The sequence below is a fragment of the Triticum aestivum genome, chromosome 2A (assembly GCF_018294505.1).
Source record: "Triticum aestivum cultivar Chinese Spring chromosome 2A, IWGSC CS RefSeq v2.1, whole genome shotgun sequence".
Taxonomy (NCBI): domain Eukaryota; kingdom Viridiplantae; phylum Streptophyta; class Magnoliopsida; order Poales; family Poaceae; genus Triticum; species Triticum aestivum.
The window spans coordinates 56924302-56941955 of NC_057797.1; the positions used below are offsets into that span (position 1 = coordinate 56924302).

At 44.9% G+C, this 17654-nt stretch overlaps 1 protein-coding gene and 1 long non-coding RNA gene across 2 annotated transcripts; one reads left to right on the plus strand and one right to left on the minus strand.

Annotated features, from left to right (window-relative positions):
• Positions 1-8693: 8693 nt before the first annotated feature.
• LOC123184686 (uncharacterized) lies at positions 8694-12608 on the minus strand. The gene is made up of 3 exons (XR_006493054.1): positions 12491-12608; positions 9658-10134; positions 8694-9483 (listed from the first exon to the last, which is right to left on the minus strand). It is a non-coding gene; the product is annotated as an uncharacterized lncRNA (long non-coding RNA).
• Positions 12609-13345: 737 nt separating this feature from the next.
• Positions 13346-16914, plus strand: LOC123184687 (uncharacterized). The gene is made up of 4 exons (XM_044596768.1): positions 13346-13457; positions 15189-15308; positions 15812-16288; positions 16460-16914. Exons 1-4 carry the CDS (start codon positions 13371-13373, stop codon positions 16712-16714), a joined length of 939 nt encoding a protein of 312 aa, XP_044452703.1. The 5' UTR covers positions 13346-13370; the 3' UTR covers positions 16715-16914.
• Positions 16915-17654: the final 740 nt, after the last annotated feature.

A 17654-nucleotide genomic window follows, 5' to 3' on the forward strand; every position in this document is an offset into this window, starting at 1 on the left:
GCATTTGATTTTATCTCCAGCATTGGCTTTGTTTCTTTGATGCCAAACTAACCAAAGTAAGATACACACTTTCATACATTCCTCCTCATTCAGCCGAAACACTTCTTCCAGTAGACATAGAGGATTTGTGCACAACAACAAATTCAGCCTGATAGGTTCCATTTGGGATAAACCCCAAATCTTTTTCACAAATTTGCATTTCAGGAAGCAATGCCCTCCATCCTCATCAAATCTAAAGCAAACTACGCATCGTGTATCCACTTCCAAACCCCTTTGCTTTTGTTTCATTCTTTTTTTTGCGAACACGCAAAAGACTTGCGTGTCGATATATTAGATCGAGAAGGATTTACAAGGTGTTACAGACCCCTAAACGGGGTTGGGACAATGGCAGTGCACTAGTGGTAACAACTAGGTGCCTATAAGAAGTGCAGGATCTTACCTGGCAGGGGGAGGGCCCAAAGTTTTCCCCAGTTGAAATTTGTACCTTCATTATTACTCGATGTACTAGATGCCTGTCCCCGAGATGATTCTTGTTCTGCACAGTCCAAAGCCACCTTATAAGCTGATTTCACCAAAAAAAACCCTTTCTTGTCATAATGCCAAGCGATGAAATCACTAGTGTGCTGCTGGATTGGAATTTGTAGGATTATCTCAGCATCTTCAGTGTTGAAGGTTTGCTGCACCAACTGCTTATCCCAGCCAGAGCATAGTTCAGTGGAAAAGAAATGTAATGTGGGGGATGAGGTCAGGAGTTCGATTCCTCCCACCAACTAGCTCCGGAGGATTTTCATGACTTGCTTTTAAAAACAAGTGGCCTTGCGCCCAGTGTATTTGTGTCCTCACGTGAGCATACTTTAAAAAAAGACCATCATGCCCTCTATTATGAAAAGGTATTGTTAATAGTATCGCAAGAAAACTATAGAACACGATGAGGGTAGTGGCGACGGTAGTGATCTGTAGGACTGAGTGCAAAGTAGATCTAGATAATCCGAGTAGGAGACTGTATTGTCTCTCTCGAGTAATGATAGAGAAAGGACCCAACCCCCATGAAATTCATCGGGGGTTAATTATCCCTAAGTGGCCTGTAAATCGTTCGTTTGTTGCAATCTGTAAGTCTAGGATTATCAGTCTGTCTGTTCCAAGTGTACTTGCCACAACAAAAACAAATGTGTCCGTAACTCGGAGGAATGACCTCCATAATGTGGATAGAAACAAAGGAAATTAAAAGTTTTAAGTAACAGGGGACAAAACTCATGTCAGTATCATCAACTTCTTGTTATGGTGGTTCCCAATTCCATCTGATGGTTCTTCACATTGCAAATTCAGTGACTCTTTATTCCATATCATTATTGTGGTAGGACAGATTATGCAAGGAAAACGTTTCAATTCATCCGGCTGATTTCAGCCGAGCTTAAGCCGCCTCCATTGGGTGACACGTGCCTATGGGCCCAACCCCCACGTTGCTTTCCTCTTTGCCTTATCTCTATCCTCGTCCACCCATTCCTTCCTTCTGTTTTCTTCTGCCCCCGAGAGCTCCGTCGCCAGCAAACTGAAAACTTACGCGCTGCCGCTCCTATCACTATTAGGGAGTTGGCCGTCGCGCACTACTACTAGCCCGTGGCATGGCTGCTGCAAGCTCTGCCGCTGTTGTTGCGACGGGGGCATCTCCCTCAACTCCGGCTGCAGTGGAGTTCATCACGCCGTCGGTGCTGCCATGAACATGGTCATACGTCGCCGGGGTCGCCGGTTGCTGCATTGGAGCTTCGCCGGAGTCGCCGGTTGCTACATTGGAGCTTCGCCGGAGTCGCTAGGGTTGCATTGGAACTTCGCCAGAGTCACCTGTTGCTGCATTGGAGCTTCGCCGGAGTCGCCGGTTGCTGCATTGGAGCTTCATCGTAGCCGTTGGGGTTGCATTGGAGCTTCGCCGGAGTCACCGGTTGCTACATTGGAGCTTCGCCGGAGTCACCGGTTGCTGCATTGGAGCTTCATCGTAGTCGCCAGGGTTGCATTGGAGCTTCGCCGGAGTCACCGGTTGCTACATTGGAGCTTCGCTGGAGTCATCGGTTGCTGCATTGGAGCTTCATCGTAGTCGCCGGGGTTGCATTGGAGCTTCGCCGGAGTCACCAGTTGCTGAATTGGAGCTTCATCATAGCCGCCGGGGTTGCATTGGAGCTTCGTCAGAGTCATCGGTTGCTACATTGGAGATTCGCCGGAGTTGCCGGTTGCTGCATTGGAGCTCTATCAGTGCTGGATACGGTGGCTGGCAACGTCGACGACTGCTCCATAGGTGGCCAGTGAGGAGCAGAGCCAGTGCTGCGATGGAGAATCATGGAGGTCGCTTATGCTGCCATTGAGCATCGTCGGTGCCGCCGGTGTGGTTCTCCATGTTGTGATGCAGCATAGCCAGGGGCCAACGAGGTGCTACAAAGAGACGAGGTCGGGGGGTCGTCATGGTTGTCTTGGTAAGAGGAGGAAGACGGGTTGCAGAGCGTATGATCGAACGGCCCTGTGCGCTAGATCAGACGACTCCCGAACAGGATGATTTTCTGCAAACATCATCCGGATGATTTGTAGCAGTGGCCATTATGCAATGACTTTCTTGGAACCGCAAGGATAATTCTTATATTTCACTTATTCTCACTAGTAGCCTATTAGCTCTTGTTTCCTCAAGTTAGGTATAGCAAACTTAAAAGGTACTAACTTGCCTTTCGTTTCTTTTCTACCTGATTCGGACTTAAATTCCAAGTTCTCTCATCTGAAACTTGCTGGGTGGAGATAAGCAAGCTCATAAAAAAGACGAGTTATGAGGCATTTATTTCTGGGATCCTTTGCGCCACCAGCCGGTATCCCGTCGGTCGGTTGTCACTCGCTGGCCCCTGCCATGGGAGAGGAGAACCCGGGGGTGCACGGTGCAGCAGAAAGGGCAATGCAAAGACACAAACAATGTAAGATTGATGATGATTTACATTATATATCCCCTGAGGGGATGCATCCATCGGATGTGTCGTTTGGAAAAGAGGTGAGACCGGTAGAGAGACGCGTTGGTTAGCCATATGCTAATGGCCTCCTAATTACAACGTGGAGATCATCCACATGATTTTTTTTACAAATAATTAATTCCTAACACATATTACCGAGCATCTATTCCAAGTCCATAGTATCCCCTTCATCACCCATGGTAGGCAGATGGGTGCTGGCATTGGTCGCAGGCAGGGGCGGATCTGGGCCCCAGGCCCCCAGGGCCCAGGCCCAGGGCGTGGCAATTTTTTTGTTATTATATAGCCATTTTTTCGAATGGGCCCGGGGCTTAGCCCAACACACAGCCAAGGCCCAGGCTAGCTTCTCCATCTCCACATCCGGATAGCCTAGGAGAGAGCGAGGACGGCATGAGCTGCAGCACACCCCGACCTCTAGACGCACGCACCCCTAAAAAAACCTCTAGACGCACGCCCTATGGAGCGAGGCAGCGAGCCAGCCGCCACCGCCTGCCCTCCGGTCCGGCGCTCCTTTGCTTCGCCGCTCGCCTGATCCGTCGGTCCGCCGCCCGGCCGCTCCCCTGGCTCCGTCGCTCGCCCAGCTTGGCCCCGGTCCCCTGTTGCTCTGGTTCTCGCCGCCTCGCGCCCTCGCCCGCTCTGCTTTGTCCAGGCTCCGGCCTCTCCTGCTCTCCGCCATGCAGCCCCGGATTCAGGGGGACATTAGTAATGGTTGCTGCTGAGCCTGAGTGCTAACCTGCTGTAGATAGAAACTTTAAAGATTCGACATTTTTTTATCTGCTATAATGTTTGGATTTGCTACTGCTGCTTATGGTTGCTGCTGTTGTCAAACATTCAATTTCACTTGAATTGTATTTGAATATGAATGTTGCTGTTGCTATTGTTAATATCAATTTCATTTCATTTTGTACCTCGCTGTAGTAGTAAGTTTTCAACTTTGTACAATGTTAGTTCAACTAACTTAGTTGTTTTACTTGATGTTTATGTCTTCTCTTATGATTTATGAAATTTCTTTTTGATTTCTCTAAGATGCTGGCTCTTCTTCCACCGTTGATCAAGTTATGAAAGACACTGATAAAGCACACCATAGATTTGGTATTCTTTTTACTGCACGTACTGTTCATAGTTTTTTTCATCTTTTTATCTAGTTTGTTGTATCCCTAAGCATGGAGTAAATTCTAAATTTTTGGTGCAATTGAGTCGTATTTGAGGTATTCTTTTGAGGTAGCTATAGCTTGATGGACATTAGTTTTTCTCTGGCGACGAAAAAAAATATTTTGGCCCAGGGCTTGCTCCAATCCTGGATCCGCCACTGGTCGCAGGCAGCTTCTTCCCAAAGGATCCCTGCAACGTCGGCCCTGGCCGCTTTGCGTTGCCCTTTGAATCTGATCTGCACAAACCAAAGCCCGGCGCCATGTACTAGTATTAGTTTGGAAAAGGCAAGTCTAAAAATCAAACAATCAACATTCAAACTGCTAGTGCGACGTAGACTTATAAACATAAACAATCAATACTCAGCCTGCTAAGTGGGACATAGTTGAAAAATGTGCATCCTATCAGAGAGTGGTGAAAAGGTAGAGTTACCTCGAGCGAGAAAGTTAGAGATGGTAGTGCGCGTGTATGCGAAGTCCATGCAAGCTTCTCTTTGTGTGGTGTATTTTGCGGCACGCTCCAGCTTCTTATTCTTCATGTTAACGGCAATCACCTGTGACACACTGTCGTCCATGCTGGTCTTGGTCATCAGGTAGAGGACATCTTCATCATGGGAGCTGAGCGTGAGGTGAGCAACAAACAGGAACGGCTCCATGGGGTTGTCCATATCACGGGAATTCAGTTCTCTGTCCTTGGTGAAACCCGAATCACCAGGCACCATGCCCCATGTGACGGCCGTCCAACCATTCGGGGTACGCGAGCCCAGGCTGGCATGGAGCTGAAGGTCGACGAACTTGATCCGGCCATTCACGACGGCGATGTCCCAGAAGAAGGACGAGAGGGCACGAAAACGGAGGTCGTTGTCCGGCTGCATTGGCTCTGTAAAACATAGGGTTTGGGAAACTGGCTCGACACCCTAAAATGGGGTGTGGCTATCTCATTATATAGATGTACCAAGAGGTACAATACAAGGCCTATACAAGACTACGTATATACAGTCTAACACCCTCCCTCAATCTTAACTATAGCCTGAAGTACAAAGTAAGTTAAGATTGCGCCTACAGCCTACAAACTGTGGTTGTGGAAGAGGCTTCGTGAAGATGTCAGCAAGTTGATCTTTTGAGGAGATGAACTTGATACAAAGTAGTCTCTGTGCAACACGTTCCCGAACAAAATGATAGTCAACCTCAATGTGTTTCGTCCTAGCATGAAACACCGGATTAGATGAAAGGTATGTAGCACCAATGTTATCACACCACAGAACTGGAGGATGACCTGGAGAGATTCTCAACTTCCGCAATAAGGACTGTACCCATATGATCTCAGCAGTAGCATCAGCAACTGCTTTATACTCAGCTTTAGTACTGCTACGAGACATGGTGGCTTGCTTGCGAGCATTCCAGGCGATCAAGTTAGGACCAAAGAACACTGCATATCCCCCCGTGGATCGCCGATCATCAGGACTTCCAGCCCAATCCGCATCAGAGAAAGCCGAAAGTTCACAAGACGGTGCAGACTAAAGAAGCAGACTATACGAAGCAGTGGAAGAGACATATCGCAAGATGCGCTTAACTGCCGAGAGATGAGTGGTACGAGGTGCATGAAGGTACTGGCACACACGGTTGACTGCATAAGAGACATCAGGCCTGGTGATAGTCAGATATTGCAGACCACCAACAAGACTGCGATACTCAGTGGCGTCATCAGCAGAAAGAAGATCTCCATCAAGGGCAGACAACCGATCAGTCACAGACATCGGAGTGATAGCATGTTTGCATTTGAGCATCCCAGCACGGCGCAACAAATCCATAGAATACTTTTTCTGAGTCATAGTCAACCCAGTAGAGGACCGTGATACCTCCAAACCAAGGAAGTAATGAAGAGCACCCAAGTCCTTGACAGCAAACTCCTCACTCAATGCGGACACAAGGCGATCAGCAGCAGCATCAGAAGAACTGACAAGGATGATATCATCAACATAAACCAATAGATACATTGTCACCTCAGGACGCTGAAGGTGGAATAGTGATGTGTCAGCAGTGGAGGGAATTAACCCAAAAGCCCAGAGAACAGAACCAAGGCGTGCATGCCACGCACGAGGCGCCTGTTTAAGTCCTTACAACGCCTTGACCAGACGACAGAGATGATGCAGACGTGTAGGATCAACAAAGCCTGGTGGTTGACTCATATAAACCTGTTCCTCAAGAACTCCATGGAGGAAGGCATTTTGTACGTCAAGCTGACGAAGAGGCCAACCACGAGTAATAGCAAGAGACAACAGTATACGAATAGTAGTAGGCTTGATAACTAGACTGAACGTGTCTTCATAATCAAGACCATACCTCTACTTGAAACCCTTGGCAACCAGCCGTGCCTTATAGCGCTCAACCGAACCATCTGCATGTCATTTTACTTTAAACACCCACTTGGAGTCAATGATGTTGAGACCAGAGACCGGAGGAACAAGTTGCCAAGTGCCATTTTTCAGCAAAGCCTGAAATTCCTGCTCCATCGCAGCACGCCAGTGAGGGTTACCCAATGCGGCCTGAAAATGACGCGGCTCAGCCGTCGGATCCGCAACGTGATGGTGAGAGGGTGGACACGGGATGGATCCGTCGACGTAGCCCTCCAAGTAGCGGCTGCGGAGTAGAGGCAAGACCTAAGCACGCCATGACAGGTAGTTGTCCGATGCGAGCTTCACCGGCAGCAGGTGCGAGAAATAAAACGTCGGCGGCGGCGTAGTTTGAGCAGTGTACGCCTGCGCCAGTGGGGCATAGGGATCCATGGACAGGGCCGTCTCTGGACGAGGGACCATCGCATAGGCGCCAAGGGAGGAGTAGGACCCGGCAGAGGCGGCAGCCAAAGCGCCATGCCCGGGTGCTGTAGGAGGACCGTAGGTGCCCGGCGCGGCGTAGGGGCCAGCACCCGCAGCAGCCGAAGCACCTTGGCCGGGCGCTGCAGGGGCACCGTACAGCGAGGAGGCCGCGCCCCCATAGGACGGCGGCGGCGCCTGGTAGTAGTGGTGCAGTGGCGGCGGATGCGGCACCGCCGTGTAGGGTTGCGGCGGCGGCGCAGCATAGGCCGACCCCGGCCAGAAGGATGACGGCGGCGGGGGCACACCATAGGATGGCGCGGCAGCACTGCACCACGGGTGCGGACTCGGCGGAGGAGGGCCGCCAGCAGCCAGCAGCGCCGCGGGCTCGGTCGGGACGATTGGAGCGTCCGGAGACCCCGAAGCCTGCGGGGAAGTGGGCGGCGGCGGCACGGCACCGTACGTCATCGCGAGGGGGCGGGAGGCCATGAAGGGCGACATCGGGGCGAGGGCCGGCGCGGCGGCGGCGGTCGAGATCGGCGCGGCCGCGGCGGGAGGTGGTGCAGCGGAAGACATCGTAACCTAAACTGATACCATGTAAAACATAGGGTTTGGGAAACTGGCTCGACACCCTAAAACGGGGTGTGGCTATCTCATTATATAGATGTACCAAGAGGTACAATACAACGCCTATACAAGACTATGTATATATAGTCTAACAGGCTCCGGCAGCGGTATGTAGCGGAGCAGCCTGGGGCCAGGGAATTCCTCCTCCTCAGCAGGAGAGGGGACATGCACGTCACAAAGGATCATGCCATGCCAAAGGTCGACCCAGCCCATGGCGCCTCGCCGCCTCCCACAGTGATAACCCAGTCACATCTCGGCAGCGCGCGGTGGTGTGGTTGCGCTCGTCGATCATGTACGCGGCGTTGTCGACGAGGGCTTCGCGTCGGTCCCAGGAATCATCCTCCCCTTGCCCATCGCCTCTTTTTTTTGGCAGAGGACACAGTGATTCATCGTGAACTCGTGATAGAACTTGCCGAACAAAGATTGAAGAAGACCATCGCCTGACATCTCATCGAGAGGGTCCAAGACTACTGTCTAGTATTTATTTATGGGAGCGCCTGGAACTCATTCGAATGAGATATAAAATGGTCTCATTCATATGAGTATGTATGACGCTGCCTTTTCTTGTCCCAGCCCGTTTCCCTCGCAGGCCCACCCGCACTGTCCTTCTCCTTGGTAAAAAAACAATAACGGGCCTCTTTTGCTTGTCAATTTTTTTGCCTTTTCTTGTCCCAGCCCGTTTCCCTTGCAGGCCCGCACTGTCCTAATCTTTTGTTTTGATTGCCATTGTTGGGCCTGTTTGAAAAAAAGAGTGTTTTTACTTTACAAAAAAAGCAAAAGAAAGATAAAATAAGCCTGGGCCCCGATGTACAGGAGCAAAAATGGCGCGTTGCTTTTTGTTCCTCTCTGTTCTTCCCCTGATCGCACATGCCCCCGGCCCCCAATCCCAAACCCTCACCCCCGACCCACCACTCCTCCTCCTTCCTCCTCCAACCCCAGCCGCCAGGGAACAAAGCTTTCCCCTCCAAAATAGCAATGTGAGCAGATGAAAGGGACTGATTTGCTCAAAGAAGGCAAGCAGAAACAAGGAGGAGAAAGAGAAGAGAAGCTATACATGGATGCAGGAAGAGATCAGACGGCACAAAGCACTCACCAGGGTATGCACCTCTCTCCCCCCTCCAGATCTAGGTTTCTTCTTTCTGTTCTTGAACTATCTTGAACTTTGATTCTTCAGTGTTACTGTTATGAAAAATCACAAAAGGAAACACAAAAAAAGAAATTTGCTGATAAAAAGACATGGAGCTTTCTCTGTAGGTGTTGCATCCTTCATATACCTGACAAAAAAAGTATTGACCTTGATTGCAGCAATTTTTGATGCTTATGGAGCTTCTCTGTTTGGTTCTCAGGTTAGTGCCTGCAAAAAAAAGCAATGAAAATTTAATGAACTTATGAATCTTGCTTGCACAATTCTCGTTATTTACTCCTAAAAAACATACTGATGAAAAATATATAACAACACTTATCATTACGACAAATGCATATTCCACATAGTTTTGAAAACACACATAAATAGTAAAACATCGTAAAACGAGGAGGGGGGTTTACTTAGTTCTTGTCAAGCGCATAAACAAAAGACGGGTAGCAATGTTTTGCATCAGCATACTACATAACTAGGAACATATCTCCTCGAAAAGAAAGTGAAACTTAAAGCTTGCTGACAACAACGGTAACGTTCATGCAAGACTTGCTACTGGCCTTGAAGAACATGAAGATGCAGTCATTGGTCTCCAAGGGAGTCTTTGAAAGGAAACGCCTCCATTGTTTTTTGTTGAAGGCTATACGTCCATCAGTAGACGTGTTGTATTCAACGCGAGTCTTTGCCTCCCCACTGCTTAGACGAACCCCAGCCAGCCCTTCTTTAGGGATGTTCAAGCTTGTAGCAACCCTCTCTGGCACTTTCTGTATTTCAGAACAAAAAACAAAAAACAAAAAACATGAAACCAAAACAAGCTTGAAGCAACGCAAGAAAAACTGCATGCATTTAAGAAAAAAACAAAAAATGCATATAAACACAATAAAAGCAAACACATAAAACAAATTTTAAAAAGAGAAAAAGAAACAACAAAAACATACCATTTGTCCAACTTGAGTGTCGGTTGTAGTAAGACAGTGTACAAAAGACACTCCTAAAAACTTGGACTTGAAGCTGAGCACAAGTTCATTGAGAAAGTCCTACTATGCATCATTCAGAGTTAGACCCCTTGTATACTCGATCTTTATGTTGTCACCGTCTTCATCCACATCTGACATGTCTCCATCTATCATCTCTTCTTTAGCATCACCGTCTGAAGTGCTTCCTTCAACTGTGTCCGAGTCAACAATGTGAACAACAGCATATGCCTGTCGGGGACGCTTGTCCATGTCAAAAATAACGACAGCACCCTTCCGAAGTGAAAAGTCAGAAGTAAATTTCTTCCAGCCACTCCCTTTGATCCTGGTCCTGTGTGCCCCCTTCACAATGTCAACAGAGTACTTGCGTCCATAGGCTTCAAAAAGCATGTAGTCCCCGGTAACGCCATTGACGTGGACTCTTGCATTGCATGGGACAATCTACAAAAAAAGGAAAAATATAATTACAAAAGCTGTACATAACATAAAAAAAACATGACTAAATACAAAGAGTGCAACCATCCATCGCAAAAATACACAAGCATTCTGACCGTAACTTGTACAATCAGGGTAGAAAACATACAAAAATGCAGCACCACTAGGAAACAAACTAAAAAGTACATTAAGGCGCGAACTACTAACTCATTATCTCCCCCCCCCCCAAAAAAAAGAAACTGATTATTTTGGAGATAATCGATCATTAAAATACTATGATACTGTAGAACGAGTAATAATGAAATCAACCAAACTATTCTGAAGAAGAAACAAACGATGATCTGACAGTGTAAACCAATGAACTGAATATAGTACAACTCATACTAGAAACTCTTCCCTTGGCATCGCCGACAATGACATTTTAAAAAATAGATAAAAAATGATGAAACAAATTGACCTATTTTTATTAAACAAAAAGCGGATATCAAACAAAAAAGAAAAAAAATGCACATGCAAAAAAAAAACTTCAGCCCGATTACCGCTTTAGACAGGAACTCATCACGAATGTCGATCTTGAAGTTGTTGTCAGCACCGCCATGGCAAAAGTTCCCACATAGCTCACAAGACAAAACCCGAGAAGAAGAAAAAAACAGTATTCTTTTAGTCAAACAAATTTGGAAAATCTCTATAATTTCACTTGATATTTGCACTTATTAATGCAACATAAAGCTTGTTCATGAGAAAAATTCAGACATTCCCTCTTGCTCTAGGCATCACCGAACTAAGCTATCAAAAAACACAGGCAAGTCCAACAAAAAAAGAGTCACAAAAATAAAAGTAATACGAAGTTATGTTTAGCATAAACTATTTTACCGAGTCAAAGAATGTATCAACTCAAAGGAATCAACTAACAAAAAATGTGCCGAACTTCGATTTCACAAAAACATTCTTGCATAACTAAAACAGTAAAAGAGTTACTGCTTCTAAAGTCCTACGATCCTTCTAGCATCAATTGGGAACCATCCAATATATCAAAGTCAGAACAACAGTTGTTCAGACTCAGACAAGCCATCAGCAAAAATTCAAGTTCAGAAAATGCAGAAGCTTCAAACTTCAGGATGTAAAACAGTTTCAAGGAAGTCCTAGGGAAAAAAGTTGTCATCACTCAACTAACAAAGAGGACACTCAACAAGCACCATGCTCGTCCAGAAACAATACCAAGGGTCCAACACGAAAGGCACATCTAGCCAAGAAAGTTTATCAGGAATCAACCAACAAAAGGAGGAGCTGTGATTTGGTTCAGAAAATGAAAAAAGATCTATTCAAACAACAGCCATGTTAATATGGGAGGCATGAATGCTTGGGGGATTTGATCGTCATATTATTAGCTAGAGAACCATCTGTATCATAAGGTTCCAGGAAAAGCTGAAACACCCATGAAAAAGCACCCTAAAATGCACAAGCAAGTGCTCCAGGAAAGGGTTAAATTACAAGCTATCAACTGGAGACAGAACGCAAGCAAGCTGCAACTAGTCAAATATATCAATTCTACACAGCAAACATAAAAAGTAAAAAAGACTGGTGAAAATAAACTAAAGAGAAGCCATAATCATACATGTGCACCCAAAATTATAGCACAACTCATAAGACAGAAATACACCCCTGGTTGAGAGACACTTCAATAACATAGAAGTCAAGGAATGTATATAGCAAATCAACTAACTAAGGTAGACACGGCAGGTGCTCGTTCAGAAAACACATGGAAATGATGCGCATTAAAAACAAGCAAATACCGGCAACCAACAAATCAGAGTGGAAGGCAGCTACTGATAATGAAGCAGAACCAGAGCAGGCAATTAACAAAAAAATGGAAGACTTGATGCACACATAAGAGGATTTCATCACAAAAACAAAAAAGTCATGACATTAGTGCCTAGGGACCAAACTGTATCATAGATAAGCAGAAAAGAGGCTGCAGTCTGGGTGCTATCTGCTACATACATTTCCACAAAAATAGGGGATCTAAAAAAAGTTGAGCATATGATACCATTCAAAAATTACAGGAGGCTTCTAAAATCTAATCTGATTACTAATCAGGACCTGTATGTAGATGCACAAGTACATACATGGCAGAATCTGTACCTAGGGGTACAATCAAAAAACATTTAATTTCGCTCTAAAAAAATATGAGCATTCCACTCTCTAAAACATTCATCCTAACGTATGTCACTCGCATAAAACGCCACCCCATCCCCCTAGGTTAATGATCAACTACCTCAAAACAAACAAAAACAGAAGAACAAACCCTAGAATGCAAAAAATGAATCTGAAAAAAGGACCAAGAAAGGAGTCAAACACTCACTCCACCGTCCTCCCCTGCCATCTCTCTCGCCAGAAGCCCACCGAGTAGTTCCACGCTTAGATTGAAATCAGATGTGAAGGGGAACAGCCGATGTGAAGGGGATCAGAGGTGAGGAGAGTGAGGCGAGGAGAGGGACAACAGCAGCACGGTTGGACCTTTAATAGCAGGGTTAGACCGTTCGCATTCTAAAAAGCACGGCCCAGAAACAAACAAACAAAAAAGCGGAGGCCCAGCCCACAAAAAAAACAACTCGCTTCACCCTCGTGTCGCTTACGGCCCGACAAACAAAACAACTCGCCTCCCAGCCCGAAACACGAATCGCGACGCGGGCGCGATCGAACGGGCAGAAAAGTGAATGAGACCAATTTATTTCTCAGCTGAATGAGTTTTAGCAACGCCGATTTAGTTATCGAGGGGAGCTGTGGTGGAGTTGTACTGGAATCAGATAGACTGGTACACAAATCATAATTGGAGACGGACCGATTCCTGGAGGGACCAGGAGCGGAGGAGGAATAACTACAGAAGCAAAACTCCATGGCAGCTCCCCCCCCCCCCCGATAACTAAATCGGCGTTGCTAAATCTCATTCAACTGAGAAATAAATTGGTCTCATTCACTTTTCTGCCCGTCCGATTGCGCCCGCGTCGTGATTCATGTTTTGGGCTGGGAGGCGAGTTCTTCTGTTTGTCGGGCCATAAGCGACACGAGGGTGAAGCGAGTTGTTTTGTTTGCGGGCTGGGCCTCCGCTTTTTTGTTTGTTTGTTTTTGGGCCATGCTTTTTAGAATGCGAACGGTCTAACCCTGCTACTAAAGGTCCAATCGTGCTGCTGTTGGCCCTCTCCTCGCCTCACTCTCCTCGCCTCTGTTCCCCTTCACATCGGATGTTCCCCTTCACATCTGATTTCAATCTAAGCGTGGAACTACTCGGTGGGCTTCTGGCGAGAGAGATGGCAGGGGAGGACGGTGGAGTGAGTGTTCGACTCCTTTCTTGGTCCTTTTTTCAGATTCATTTTTTGCATTCTAGGGTTTGTTCTTCTGTTTTTGTTTGTTTTGAGGTATTTGATCATTAACCTAGGGGGATGGGGTGGTGTTTTATGCGAGCGACATACGTTAGGATGAATGTTTTAGAGAGTGGAATGCTCATATTTTTTAGAGCGAAATTAAATGTTTTTTGATTGTACCCCTAGGTACAGATTCTGCCATGTATGTACTTGTGCATCTACATACAGGTGTTGTTGATTAGTAATCAGATTAGATTTTAGAAGCCTCCTGTAATTTTTGAATGGTATCATATGCTCAACTTTTTTTAGATCCCCTATTTTTGTGGAAATGTATGTAGCAGATAGCACCCAGACTATAGCCTCTTTTCTGCTTATCTATGATACAGTTTGGTCCCTAGGCACTAATGTCATGACTTTTTTGTTTTTGTGATGAAATCCTCTTATGTGTGCATCAAGTCTTCCATTTTTTGTCTTAATTGCCTGCTCTGGTTCTGCTTCATTTTCAGTAGCTGCCTTCCATTCTGATTTGTTGGTTGCCGGTATTTGCTTGTTCTGAATGCGCATCATTTCCATGTGTTTTCTGAACGAGCTCCTGCCGTGTCTACCTTTGTTAGTTGATTTGCTATATACATTCCTTGACTTCTATGTTATTGAGGTGTCTCTCAACCAAGGTTGTATTTCTGTCTTATGAGTTGTGCTATAATTTTGGGTGCACATGTATGATTATGGCTTCTCTTTAGTTTATTTTCATTAGTCTTTTTACTTTTTATGTTTGCTGTGTAGAATTGATATATTTGACTAGTTGCAGCTTGCTTGCGTTCTGTCTCCAGTTGATAGCTTGTAATTTAACCCTTTCCTGGAGCACTTGCTTGTGCATTTTAGGGTGCTTTTTCATGGGTGTTTCAGCTTTTCCTGGAACCTTATGATACAGATGGTTCTCTAGCTAATAATATGACGATCAAATCCCCCAAGCATTCATGCATCCCATATTAACATGGTTGTTGTTTGAATAGATCTTTTTTCATTTTCTGAACCAAATCACAGCTCCTCCTTTTGTTGGTTGATTCCTGATAAACTTTCTTGGCTAGATGTGCCTTTCGCGTTGGACCCTTGGTATTGTTTCTGGACGAGCATGGTGCTTGTTGAGTGTCCTCTTTGTTAGTTGAGTGATGACAACTTTTTTTCCTAGGACTTCCCTGAAACTGTTTTACATCCTGAAGTTTGAAGCTTCTGCATTTTCTGAACTTGAATTTTTGCTGATGGTTTGTCTGAGTCTGAACAACTGTTTTTCTGACTTTGATATATTGGATGGTTCCCAATTGATGCTAGAAGGATTGTAGGACTTTAGAAGCAGTAACTCTTTTACTGTTTTAGTTATGCGAGAATGTTTTTGTGAAATCGAAGTTCGGCACATTTTTTGTTAGTTGATTCCTCTGCGTTGATACATTCTTTGACTCGGTAAAATAGTTTATGCTAAACATAAATTCGTATTACTTTTATTTTTTGACTCTTTTTTTGTTGGACTTGCCTGTGTTTTTTGATAGCTTAGTTCGGTGATGCCTAGAGCAAGAGGGAATGTCTGAATTTTTCTCATGAACAAGCTTTATGTTGCATTAATAAGTGCGAATATCAAGTGAAATTATAGAGATTTTACAAATTTGTTTGACTAAAAGAATACTGTTTTTTTCTTCTTCTCAGGTTTTGTCTTGTGAGCTATGTGAGAACCTTTGCCATGGCGGTGCTGAAAACAACTTCAAGATCGACATTCGTGATGAGTTCCTGTCTAAAGCGGTAATCGGGCTGAAGTTTTTTTTGCAGGTGCATTTTCTTTTCTTTTTTGTTTGATATCCGCTTTTTGTTTAATAAAAATATGTCAATTTGTTCCATCATTTTTTATCTCTTTTTTAAAATGTCATTGTCGGCGATGCCAAGGGAAGAGTTTCTAGTATGAGTTGTACTATATTCAGTTCATTGGTTTACACTGTCAGATCATCGTTTGTTTCTTCTTCAGAATAGTTTGGTTGATTTCATTATTACTAGTTCTACAGTATCATAGTATTTTAATGATCGATTATCTCCAAAATAATCAGTTTCTTTTTTGGGGGGGCGGAGAGATAATAAGTTAGTAGTTCGTGCCTTAATGTACTTTTTAGTTTGTTTCCTAGTGGTGCTGCATTTTTGTATGTTTTCTACCCTGATTGTACAAGTTACGATCAGAATGCTTGTGTATTTTTGCAATGGATGGTTGCACTCTTTGTATTCAGTCATGTTTTTTTATGTTATGTACAGTTTTTGTAATTATATTTTTCCTTTTTTTGTAGATTGTCCCATGCAATGCAAGAGTCCACGTCAATGGCGTTACTGGGGACTACCTGCGTTTTGAAGCCTATGGACGCAAGTACTCTGTTGACATTGTGAAGGGGGCACACAGGACCAGGATCAAAGGGAGTGGCTGGAAGAAATTTACTCCTGACTTTTCACTTTGGAAGGGTGTTGTCGTTATTTTTGACATGGACAAGCGTCCCCGGCAGGCATATGTTGTTGTTCACAATGTTGACTCGGACACAGTTGAAGAAAGCACTTCAGACGGTGATGCTGAAGAAGAGATGATAGATGGAGACATGTCAGATGTGGATGAAGACGGTGACAACATAAAGATCGAGTATACAAGGGGTCTAACTCTGAATGATGCACAGCAGGACATTCTCAATGAACTTGTGCTCAGCTTCAAGTCCAAGTTTTTAGGAGTGTCTTTTGTACACTGTCTTACTACAACCGACACTCAAGTTGGACAAATGGTATGTTTTTGTTGTTTCTTTTTCTCTTTTTAAAAATTGCTTTATGTGTTTGCTTTTATTTTGTTTATATGCATTTTTTGTTTTTTTAAATGCATGCAGTTTTTCTTGCGTTGCTTCAAGCTTGTTTTGTTTTCATGTTTTTTGTTTTTTGTTTTTTGTTCTGAAATACAGAAAGTGCCAGAGAGGGTTGCTACAAGCTTGAACATCCCTAAAGAAGGGCTGGCTGGGGTTCGTCTAAGTAGTGGGGAGGCAAAGACTCGCGTTGAATACAACACGTCTACTGATGGAGGTATAGCCTTCAACAAAAAGCAATGGAGGCGTTTCCTTTCAAAGACTCCCCTGGAGACCAATGACTGCATCTTCATGTTCTTCAAGGCCAGCAGCAAGTCTTGCATGAACGTTACCGTTGTCGTCAGCAAGCTTTAAGTTTCATTTTCTTTTCGAGGAGATATGTTCCTAGTTATGTAGTATGCTGATGCAAAACATTGCTACCCGTCTTTTGTTTATGCGCTTGACAAGAACTAAGTAAACCTCCCTCCTCGTTTTACGATGTTTTATTATTTATGTGTGTTTTCAAAACTATGTGGAATATGCGTTTGTCGTAATGATAAGTGTTGTTATATATTTTTCATCAGTATGTTTTTTAGGAGTAAATAACGAGAATTGTGCAAGCAAGATTCAGAAGTTTCATTAAATTTTCATTGCTTTTTTTGCAGGCACTAACCTGAGAACCAAACAGAGAAGCTCCATAAGCATCAAAAATTGCTGCAATCAAGGTCAATACTTTTTTTTGTCAGGTATATGAAGGATGCAGCACCTACAGAGAAAGCTCCATGTCTTTTTATCAGGTAATTTCTTTTTTTGTGTTTCCTTTTGTGATTTTTCATAACAGTAACACTGAAGAATCAAAGTTCAAGATAGTTCAAGAACAGAAAGAAGAAACCTAGATCTGGAGGGGGGAGAGAGGTGCATACCCTGGTGAGTGCTTTGTGCCGTCTGATCTCTTCCTGCATCCATGTATAGCTTCTCTTCTCTTTCTCCTCCTTGTTTCTGCTTGCCTTCTTTGAGCAAATCAGTCCCTTTCATCTGCTCACATTGCTATTTTGGAGGGGAAAGCTTTGTTCCCTGGCGGCTGGGGTTGGAGGAGGAAGGAGGAGTGGGTGGGTCGGGGGGTGAGGGTTTGGGATTGGGGGCCGGGGGCATGTGCGATCAGGGGAAGAACAGGGAGGAACAAAAAGCAACGCGCCTTTTTTGCTCCTGTACATCGGGGCCCAGGCTTCTTTTGTCTTTCTTTTGCTTTTTTTGTAAAGTAAAAACACTTTGTTTTCAAACAGGCCCAACAATGGCAATCAAAACAAAAGATTAG

Coding starts and splice junctions, on each gene's coding strand:
- LOC123184687 (XM_044596768.1), top strand. CDS start 13,371: ATGTTCCCCTTCACATCTGATTTCAATCTAAGCGTGGAACTACTCGGT. Junction 15,309..15,811: donor GGCTGAAGTTTTTTTTGCAG/GTGCATTTTCTT, acceptor CTTTTTTTGTAG/ATTGTCCCATGCAATGCAAG. Junction 16,289..16,459: donor ACACTCAAGTTGGACAAATG/GTATGTTTTTGT, acceptor TCTGAAATACAG/AAAGTGCCAGAGAGGGTTGC.